The 11,065-nt window shown below is 56.1% G+C and overlaps 1 protein-coding gene across 1 annotated transcript; it reads right to left on the bottom strand.

Moving 5' to 3' along the window:
* Positions 1-727: 727 nt before the first annotated feature.
* Positions 728-7,803, bottom strand: LOC116546986 (guanine nucleotide-binding protein subunit alpha-15-like). The gene is made up of 4 exons (XM_032273098.1): positions 7,498-7,803; positions 5,656-5,810; positions 4,062-4,190; positions 728-1,227 (listed from the first exon to the last, which is right to left on the bottom strand). Exons 1-4 carry the CDS (start codon positions 7,801-7,803, stop codon positions 1,059-1,061), a joined length of 759 nt encoding a protein of 252 aa, XP_032128989.1. The 3' UTR covers positions 728-1,058.
* Positions 7,804-11,065: the final 3,262 nt, after the last annotated feature.

The raw sequence follows: 11,065 nt of genomic DNA, 5'->3' as shown, positions 1-11,065 counted from the left end.
CTGACCCTCAGGTCCCCAAACTATCTGGATGAAACCTCAACCCCTACAGTCACGCCTTGCGGGTAACAATGCACCCGACCTTTGGACTCAGGGATTAAGTAGGAGGAAAGTTCACATCCCCAAAAGCAGGAGCAGCCTTGAGCCTTTTTGAACCGAAGCAGAACGTCACGCCTGCGGGGAGACCTGCTCTCCTGCGCCGGCTGCGCCTGCGTGTGTGCAGGCGGCCGTGCCTGTCACAGGGTCGAGTGTTCCTCAGGGCAGGCGGTGCTTGTGTGGCTGTGCATCCATGTGTGGCTGACTCAAGGATGTGTCTGTGAAGCGTGTGACAGAAGCCCTGGGGTTCTGTGGTGTGGCCAGAGCGTGGACAGGAATTTCCACGTGTGCATGTGCACGTGTGTGTGAGCAGGTGTGTGCATGTGCATATGTTGTACACGTGTGTGCATGTGATGCATGCGTGTTCATAGGCGTATATGTGTGTGTGCACGTGTGTGCACTGCATGTGTGCTTGTGTGCACATGTGCATGTATTGTGCGCATAGGTGCGTGTGTTTATGTGCATGTACAGTGCATGTATGTGCATGTGTGTGCGTGTGTAGTGCATGTGCATGTGTTCGTGTGCGTGTGTGTGTCAGCATGTATTGTGCACGTGTGCATGTCTGTGTGCATGTGTGTGCACATATGTGTGCATGTATTGTGTGCATGAGCATGCGTGATGTGGTGCATGTATGTTCACATGCATATATTGTACAGTGCTTGTGTACATGTGCACGTGTGTGTGCGCATGTGCATGTATTACACCCATGAGTGTGTGTTTATGTACATGTATAGTGCATGTGCGTGTGTGTGCATTGTGTGTGTGTGTTCATGTGTGTGTAGTGCATGTGTGTGTGTGTCTGGGGTCCTGGCCAGACAAATGCTGTGGGTCTGTGTCTTGCTGCAATTTGACACAAAAGGATGAAAGGTCAAGTTCAAAGCCGTGCTGGGCACACAGGCTCATTGGAAAGCAGGGACATCTCGCTTTCTGCATTAGAGCTTCCTGCTGGGATGAGGGTCCCCGGGTCAACAAGTGGGAAGGGTGAAGGAGGCAGTGGCACACACCTCCTGGTTGTTCTCCTCCAGGCACTGGTCGTATTCACTCAGCGAGGCCAGGTAGATGAGGGCGATCACGTTCTCAAAACAATGGATCCATTTCTTACGCTCTGACTTCTGGCCTCCGACGTCCACGATCCTACAGGGAACCGGGGTGCCCCCTTTCAGAGCTCAGGACCCTGCTCTGTGACACCCCTGACCCCCGTCACATCTGGGATATGCCAGGATCAATAGTGGCAGCAGCAAGAACAGGTGCCAGCCTCTGGTGGATTTGCCATGTCATTCACTCGAGGCAGGGATGACTCTTCACGCCCATTTTACAGATGAGGAGACTGAGACGCAGGGAGGACAGGGGACTTTCCCAAGCTTCTACCGTGCTGAGCTGCCTGCCTTGTACCCCCACATTAGAGGGCAGCAGGTGGAACAGATCTAGGATGTGCCCTGGTGCTGGTTGGGTGACCCAGCAAGGGAAATTGCCAAACATCTCCAAAACTCAGTTTTCCCATCTGTGCCATGGGGGCTCCCGTGCTCAGGCTGGCCATGGGAGTGTCCAGCGGCCACACGGATGGGAATGAGGTCGGTTCCCAGAGCACACGTCCTCCCCTCCATCTGTGGCTCAGCCCCACACCCACAGCAAAAGCCTGAGCCCTGCCCCCACCTTCCTGTTCTCTCTCTTCTGAGAAATGTGGGTCACTGATAACCATCTGTGTGTCATTTCCCTGGGGACACAACCGTTACTCAGGAAGTGCCAGAGCAGAGGCTTTGGACAAGCCCGGGCCTGAAGCAAGAGGGGACTTGCCCCATTGCACAGGAGAGGAAACAAAGACTGGTGATTAAGCCGTTAGGCTGCCGCTGGCATACGTGTCTCCTGATCCCTGAGACCCGCTCCCCCGATGTGTCCTCAGAGTCCCTCAAACCCCACATCCAGAACCAGAAAGGGGCGAGGGGCTGTCGAGAGGGGGCTCTGAGACAGGAGTGGGGTCAGCAACTGGCCAGTTGGGTATACTGTGGGCGTCACCTCCCATCTCGGGACTCAGTGTCCTCTGAGCCCTCCCTCCATTCATTCGTCTCGTTCCTGGGCCATACGTGAAAATCACCTCCTCGGCCCAGAATTCCCTCTGTGATTCCCCAGCCTCTACCTTCACTCCTGAACTTTTACCCAACCACCCACCCATTCATCCATTTATTCACTCATCCCTTCACTCATCCATCCACCCACCCACCCACCCATCTATCCATCCACCCATCCATCTATCCACTCACTCATCCATCCATCTATCCATCTACCCATCTACCCATCCATCCACCATCCACCCACCTGTCCACCCATTTACTAAATCCACCCACCCACCCACCCATCCCTCTCTTCATCTACTCATCCATTCATCTCTCCACTCACTCGTCCTCCCATCTACCCACCGATCCACCCACCCATCCACTCATCCATCTGTCCATCACCCACCTGTTCATTCATTTACTCAGTCCACCCACCCACCCATCCATCCATCCACCCATCCATCTATCCACTCATCCATCCATCCATCTACTCATCTATCCATCCATCCATCATCCACCCACCTGTCCACCCATTTACTCAATCCACCCATCCACCCACCCATCCCTCTCTTCATCTACTCATCCATCCATCCATCTATGTACCCATTATCCATCTACCCATCTATCCACTCATTCATCCACCCATCTACCCACCCACCCACTCATCCACTTATCCATTCATCCATCCATCCACTCATCCATCCATCCTTCACTCACCCATCCTCCCATTCATCCATTCATCCATCACCCACTACCCATCCACCCATTCATCCATTCATCTGTCACCACCCACCCATCTACCCATTCATTCATCCACCCACCCATTCATCCACCCATCCATCCATGCATTCACCCATCCATTTATCCATCCCACCTACCTATCCATATCTACCCACTTATCCATCCATTCTTCACTCACCCATCCACCCACCCATCCATTCATCAGCCATCCACTCATCTACTCATTCACTCATCTATCCATCTACCCATCTATCCATCCATCCATCATCCACCCACCTGTCCACCCATTTATTCAGTCCACCTGTCTGCCCACCCATCCATCTCCATCTCTCCATCTACTCATCCATACATCCATCTATCCAACCACCTATCCACCCTTTATCCATCTACCCATCTATCCACTCACTTGTCTACCCATCTGCTCAACCACCCACCCACAGACTCATCCACTCATCTATCCACCTTTCACTCACCCATCCACCCATTCATCCATTCATCTGTCACCATCCACTCATCTACCCATTCATTCATCCACCCACCCACTCATCCACCCATCCATCCATGCATTCACCCATCCATTTATCCATCCCACCTACCCATCCATATCTACCCACTTATCCATCCATTCTTCACTCACCCATCCACCCACCCATCCATTCATCCATCACCCATCCACTCATCTACTCATTTATTCATCTATCCATCCACTCATTCACCCATCCATTCACCCATTCATCCGTCCATTCACTCATCCATCCATCTATCCATCTACCAGCTACCCATCCATCCATCCATCATCCACCTACCTGTCCACCCATTTTCTCAGTCCACCTACCCACCCACCCACCCATCTCTCCATGTACTCAGCCACTCATTCATCTATCCACCCATTATCCATCCACCCATCTATCTACTCACTCATCCACCCATCTACCCATCCACCCCCCACCCATCCACTTATCCATTCATTCATCCATCCATTCTTCCACTCATCTATCCATCCTTCACTCACCCACCCACCACCCATCTGCCCATTCATTTATCATTCATCTACCCATCTACCCATCCATCCACTCATCCATCTACCCATTCATTCATCCACTCATCCATCTCCTTTGCCCCTCCTACAGGAAGCCTTCCCTGCACTCCCAGGCTGGACCCAGGTGGAACACTCACCGTAGGTTGGTTTTCTGCACGGAGAAGCAGTATTCATTGATGCCAGTGGTGGGCATGCGGCTGCGGAGTACGTCCTGAGCAGTGGGGACATAGCCCTCCTCCGTGATGCGCTCCAGGTGGGACAGGTAGCTGCGGAGCAAGGAGTCCTGAGGCCCAGCCTTGCAGCCAGCCTCCCTTTGCTTCCCAGGGTCCTACACAAGGCCCAGCGAGAGCCCTGCTGGGGCTGCTGGAGGAGGAGAGCTCCCTTGTGGAGGTCCAGGATCCCTGGGGTTGGCAGATGGCCCAGGAATGTCCCCCACCCCGAGGCAACGGAGCCTCAAGGAAAGCAGCTTCACACTAAGAGCAGGGTGACCCCATGGATGACGTGACATGAGGAACAGCATCACTGGGGAGTGGCGTCCCCCCAGAGAGCTGCTATGCCAGGGGTGGCACTGCCCCAAGAATGCTGATAGCCTGAGAACAGCCTTCCCAGACACCAAGTCACCTTGGACATCCATCACACCTAGAACAGGATCCCACTAGGAATAGGGTCACCCTCAGAACCGGGTTTCCCGTGGACCAGGGTCCCCCCAGAAAAGGGTCCTCCCAAGAACAGGGTCACCCCCAGAGGAGGATCACCCCCAGAACAGGGTCCCTCCTATAACAGGGTCACTCTAGGAACAGGCTCCCCCCAGGAATAGGGTCACTTCAGGAACACGGTTTTCCAGTAAGAGTGTCCCCCCAGGAACAAGGTCCCCCCAGGAACAGGGTCACCCCCAGAACAGGGTCCTTCTAAAACAGGATCTCTCTAGGAACAGGTTCCCCCCAGGAATAGGGTCACTCCAGGAATGAGGTGCTCCAAGAATAGGGTCCCCCTAAGAACAAGGTCCTCTCAGGAACAGGGTTCCCCCAAGAATAGTGTCACTCTAGGAATACAGTCCCCACAAGAATAGGGTCACTCCAGGAAAAGGGTCACCCCCAGAACAGGGTCCCCCAGGGAACAGGGTCTCCCTGGAAACAGAGTCACCTCCAAGAACAGGGTCCCCCCAGGAACAGGGTCACCCCTGAAACAGGGTCCTGGCAGGAACAGGGACCCTGAGGCACAGGGTCACTCCAGGAACAGGTTCTCCAGGAATAGGGTCCCCCCAGGGACAGGGTCACTCTAGGACTCCAGGAATATGATCCCCTCCAGGGACAGAGTCACCCCTGAAATAGGGTTCCTACGGGAACAGGGACCCCCAAGCACAAAGTCACTCTAGGAATGCAGTCCCCCCAGAACAGGGTCTCCCCCAGGAACTGGATTCCCTCAGGAACAGGGTCACCCCTAGAACAGAGTCCCTTTATGAACAGTCACTCCAAGAACAAGATCACCCCTGGAACAGAGTCACCCCCAAGGAACAGGGTCCACCCAGGAACAAGGTCCCCCCCAGGAAAACAGTTACTCCCAGAACAGGGTCCCCCCAGGAATTAGGGTGTCCCCCTGGAAGGACCTCATCCTGGAGCTGGACCATAGCCCATCTGCACCCATAGTATCTCCGGCTGCAGGGAGCCAGCCAGCCTGGCCCCTGCCCTCGGCCCCTCCCCACGCACCCATCCCCACGGACCCCAGACTCACTACACGGCTGAATCCAGCAGGTGGAACTCCCGCCGGCGCTCATAGCAGGCCCGGATGCCGGCGTCCCTCCACAGCCACTGCACGGCCACGGCGTAGCGCTTCTCAAAGGTGGTCACTTTATAGGGGTCCTGGCTCATGACCAGGCTGGCGTGGTGCTGGGGAGGGAGGACGGGGCAGTAGGGCAGCCTGTCCAAGCGGGGCCTTCCCGGGCCTCTCTGCAAGCCCCCGCGTCCCTCCCTGACACACATTCTCTCACACTCCCTTTCTTCTACCCCAGAGCCCCCTGTGCCTCGGGGTGCTGTTCCTCTTCCTGAGGGAATCCGGTTCCTGGGAGAGACCCTGTTCTGGGGGGGACCCCGTTCCTACAGTGACCCTGTGCCTGGGGGCCCCTGTTCCTGCGGGAAACCTGCTTCGGGGTGACCCTGTTCCTCGGGAGACTGTATTCCTAGAGTGACCCTGTTCTTGGGGGTACCCTGTGGCTGGGGGAACCCTATTCCTGGAGAACCCCGTTCCTGAGTGACCCTGTGCCTTGGGGTCCCTGTTCCTGGGGGGACGCTGCTTCCCGGGTGACCCTATTCCTGGAGGGACTGTATTCCTAAAGTGACTCTGTTCTTGGGGTAACCCTGTTCCTGGGGGGACCCTATTCCTGGAGAATCCTGTTCCTGGAGTGACCCTGTGCCTCTGGGTCCCTGTTCCTGGGGGGATCCTGCTGCCGGGGTGACCCTCTTCCTGGGGGGACCATATTCTTAGAGTAATCCTGTTCTTGGAGGGACCCTATTCCTGGGGTACCCTATTCCTGGAGAACCCTGTTCCTGGAGTGACCCTGTGCCTCGGGGTCCCTATTCCTGCGAGGACCCTGTTTCAGGAGTGACCCTGGTCCTGGGAGCACCCCACACACCTCTAATCTGTCCTCTGTCTGTTCCCGGAGGGAAAAGCGCAGGCCAGCACCTGAGAGGCTGCAGAGGGCACATGTGCTCGGGCTGCCCAGGCTCAGGCGGAACACGGTGCCCAGTCCTGCTCTTTCCACTCGCTGGCTCCCAGGAGGCAAGGCACTGAAGTCCCCCCATTCTACAGATGAGGCGACTGAGGCACAGAGTGCTGAAGCCAGGCCCCACACAGGCCCCCCGGAGCACACGATCCCCGAGCTGGCCGCCGGGCCCTGGGCTTCCCCGTCTTTTCCCAAACAGCCCTGGCTCCGTCCAACCACTGGGGCCTCTGTGATGGACCCTGTGTTGTCTGTGCATCTCTCTGTGCGTGTGCACGTGCAGGTGTACTAATGTGTGTACCGATGTACCCGTGTGCATGGGTGTGTGATGTGTGTGCATATTTGTGTGTGGGGCACACGCATGTATCCTTGGGTGATTTGTGGGTGCATGCATAGGTATGCATGTGCGTGTGTGTGTGTGTGTGTGTGTGCATATGTTTGTGCATGTGCATGGGGGACTGCATAGGGACATGTGTGTATCCTTGTGTGAGTTTGTGTGTGCACGTGTGTATGTGTGTGCATGTGGGAATTTGCATGCATGCTTCTGTGTGTGTATGTGTGTACACGTGCACGGGTGTGTGCATTTGTGTGTGCACTTATTTGAGTGCATCTGTGTGGCGGCATGTGCATGTATCCTTCTTGTGTGCGTTTGTGTGTGCACACGTGTTCATGTGTGTGCATCTTTGTGTGTATACTTGTGTGTGCATGTGTAAGTATGCACACATGTCTGGAGGACATGGCCCTGCCCTGCCATGAGGTCTAGGGGACCCCACCCTGCCCTAGGATCTGAGGGACATGGTCCTGCCCCAGGGTGTGGGGAACCCTACCCTGGGCCCCTACCTGCCCCGGGGGCTCACCTTGCTCTCGGGCCTGCTGAAGGGGATCTGCAGCCGCTCCATGGCCTCAATCATGGTCCGCATGGACACGAAGATGTTCTGGTAGACCAGGGCCCGGAAGCCCTTGCGCTCCTCCTCCGAGTAGCCAGCGCCATGGATGATCCGCATCTGCTTAATGAAGGTGCTCTTCCCACTCTCGCCAGTGCCTGGAGACAGAGCAGGGGACTGCTCAGCCTCCACGGGGCTCCCATCCCCGACACCCCCAACCCCACGCCAGACACCCCCACCCAACCCTACACCAGGCACCCACAACACCATGCCAGGCATCCCCAACCCACTCCAGGCACCCCCACCCAAACCTCCGCATGGCACCCCCAATCCCACGCCAGACACCCCCAACCCCAGGGCAGGCATCCCCAATCCCACGCCAGGCACCCCCACCCAAACCTCCGTGCAGCACCCCCAATCCCACACCAGGCACCCCCAACCCTATGCCAGGGATCCCCAACCCCAGGCTGCACATCCCCAACCCCACGCCGGGCACCCCCAACCCCAGGCCAGGCACCCCAAGCCCCACGCCAGGCACCCCCAGCCCCACACCGGGCACCCCCAACCCCAGGCCAGGCACCCCTAACCCCACACCAGGCATCCCCAGTCCCATGCCAGGCACCCCCAACCCTACACCAGGCACCCCCAACCCCACGCCGGGCACTCCCACCCAACCCTACACCAGGCACCCCCAACCCTACACCAGGTACCCCCACCCCCATGCCAGACTTCCTGGTTTCAAACCCTGGTGCAGCCAGGGCCTCACTCAGTGACCCTAGACTAGCAGCTTTGCTGCTCTGTGCCTCCGTTTCCCCATCTATAAAACATGGACTTCGGTCGCGCACAGTGGCTGACACTTGTAATCCCAACACTTTGGGAGGCCGAGGCAGGTGGATCACCTGAAGTCAGGAGTTTGAGAGCACCTGGCCGACATGGAGAAACCTGTCTCTACTAAAAATGCTAAAATAAGCCAGGCATGGTGGCTCCTGCCCGGCTCATTTTAGTATTTTAGGAGGCTCATTTTAGGTGGGTAAAGCAGGAGAATCGCTTGAACCTGGGAGGCAGAGGTTGCAGTGAGCTGAGATCACACCACTGTACTCCAGCCTGGGCAACAGAGCGAGATTCCATCTCAAAAAAAAAAAAAAAAAAAAAAGAGGACCTCAACAGACCATGCCTACCGCATCAAAGTGAGGGTCGCCTGAGTTGATTGTAAAATGCTCACAGCAACAGTGACAAACTACCGCTCCCAGAGGGCCAGATCCAGCTATTTTTGTGTGGCCAGCAAGTTTTTGTGTTTTTAATATATATATTTTTTTCGAGATGGAGTCTCTCTCTGTAGCCCAGGCTGGAGTGCAGTGGCACGATCTCTGCTCACTGCAACCTCCGCCTTCCGGGTCCTGGTTCAAGCAGTTCTCCTGCCTCAGCCTCTCAAGTAGCTGGGATTACAGGCATGCGCCACCACGCCCAGCTCACTTTTGTATTTTTAGTAGAGACGGAGTTTCACCATGTTGGCCAGTCCGGTCTTGAACTCCTGACTTCACGATCCGCCTGCCTCAGCCTCCCAAAGTGCTGGGATTACGGGCGTGAGCCACCGAGTCCCGCCTATTTTTATTATTTGTCGTAACAATACTAATAAGTAGTATTTGCTACAATAACTTCGGGTAGAGAAGCTTTTGTGAAAGAAATAACATAGGATACACAGGGCAAGGCGTAATTAGGTGACTGTGACAGCCACGCAGGTAAGGAGGGCCTCTCGGTGGAAGTGACATCTGAAGGTTGGAAGGTCGCTCTGAAAATCTTAGCGGGCACACCAGGCGAAGGGAACAGCCCCTACAAAGGCCCTGGAGCAGCAGAGTGAGTGAGTGTGGGAGAGGGAGGAAGGGAGGAGGGGAGGGCGGGTTGTGCAGGGCCTCGTGGGCTGCAGGGAGGTCTTGGGAGCCATGGAGGGCTGCAGGCAGAGGAGGGATGGGCCTGACTCAGGTGCTCACAGGTGCCCTCTGGTGGTTGCTGCAGGGAGGACAGACTGTGGGGGGCGAGGGTGGGATCCAGGGATCAGGGTGGAGGGTCAAAGGAGGTGGGGGGCAGGGCTGGACCAAGGTGGCTGTCATGGAGCTGGAGAGAAAGGAAGAGAGATTTAGGAGGCAGAATCTGACAGATGGTGCAAAATCGGGCAGGGTTCTTGCAGGGCCAGCTGCAGAATTTCTGGGGCTTGGTGCAAGCTGAAACTTCAGGCTCTTCTGAGCCTGGAATCCTCTGGGATAGTTCACGCACCTGTCAAGCCGGCCCTGAGTCCGGGATACTGATGCTGGAATCTTCCAGAGCCTGGGACTAGAGGTCCAAAGAGCCCAGCTCAGCTGCCTGCTGCCTCAGCTCTGACATTCCAAGGCTGTCCTTCCCCTCTCTGTGCCTCAATTTTCTCTTCAGTAAAATGGGTGTGATCCACCAGGTGGAGGGGGGGATGCTGGAGGCTTGCCCAGCATCTCATCTGGCTCCCGGGGGCACCAGCATGGGCCCCTCCCAGCGACAGGTGGGGGATGGGACAGCTTCTTTCTCTCCGGGATGCAGGGTCGAGGCGCAGGTGGCAGAGGGTCAGGGGTGGGGACATGCAGTGCCGGAAGAACTCAATCTAGCCGGCGGCAGTGGCAGCAAAAGGGGAAGAAGGGGTGGCCTGGCTGGGGCTCAGAAAGAGGAAACAGGAGCAGAGGAGATGGAGGGAGCAGGGAGAAGGGGTGGGGTTCCACCTCCCATCTCCCCAGGGGGCCACTTGTCTGCATCTCCAACCCTTCAGCTCCACCCTTCACCTGCCTCCTCATGCCTCTCGGATCCTCCGTCTCTCCAGGGGTCACGTCTCTTTGACTCAAAGTCAAGAAACAGGCTTTTCTCGGCTGGGCGTGGTGTCTCACGCCTGTAATCTCAGCACTCTGGGAGGCCAAGGCGACAGATCACTTGAGGTCAGGAGTTCAAGACCAGCTTGGGCAACATGGTGAAACCCCATCTCTGCTAAAAATGCAAAACTTAGCCTGGCGTGGCAGCTGGTGCCTGTAATTCCAGCTACTCAGAAGGCTGAGGAAAGAGAATTGCTTGAACCTGGGAGGCAGAGGTTGCAGTGAGCTGAGATCACGCCACTGCACTCCAGCCTGGGCAACGGAGTAAGGCTCCATCTCCAAAAAAAAAAAGGAATAAAGAAAGAAAAAGGCTTTTCTCTTGCTGTAAAGAACATTTGCATGGAAATTGTGAAAACTGACTAATGACGCACGTTAGCAGAGCGCGCTGAGTCATGCTTTTGATCAAGGTCCCGCAGTTTTTCCTCCTCGTGCAACTGAAACTTGCTGAGTATTTAGTTGGGGGGGGAAGTATCCGGGGCCAGGCAAGATGGCTCCCACCTGTGATCCCAGCACTTTGGGAGGCTGAGGCAGGTGGATCACCTGAGGTCAGGAGTTCAAGACCAGCCTGGCCAACATGGTGAAATACAAAAATTACTACTAAAATACAAAAATTACCTGGGCAGGGAGGTGCACGCCTGTAGTCCCAGCTAGTCAGG

This window comes from Sapajus apella, unplaced genomic scaffold, assembly GCF_009761245.1.
Source record: "Sapajus apella isolate SASKATOON/1434 unplaced genomic scaffold, GSC_monkey_1.0 scaffold1794, whole genome shotgun sequence".
In the NCBI taxonomy this organism is placed as follows: domain Eukaryota; kingdom Metazoa; phylum Chordata; class Mammalia; order Primates; family Cebidae; genus Sapajus; species Sapajus apella.
Note: the sequence above shows the minus strand (reverse complement) of the source record. Positions and strands in the feature narration are given on the sequence as shown.

Excerpts from the sequence above, each read along its gene's own strand:
- LOC116546986 (XM_032273098.1), bottom strand. The coding sequence starts at position 7,803 with ATGCCTGGCATGGTGTTGTGGGTGCCTGGTGTAGGGTTGGGTGGGGGT. Across the intron at positions 5,811-7,497 it reads TCAGCAGGCCCGAGAGCAAG|CACCACGCCAGCCTGGTCAT; the intron begins GTGAGCCCCCGG and ends CTCCCTCCCCAG. Across the intron at positions 4,191-5,655 it reads CTGCTGGATTCAGCCGTGTA|CTACCTGTCCCACCTGGAGC; the intron begins GTGAGTCTGGGG and ends CTTGCTCCGCAG.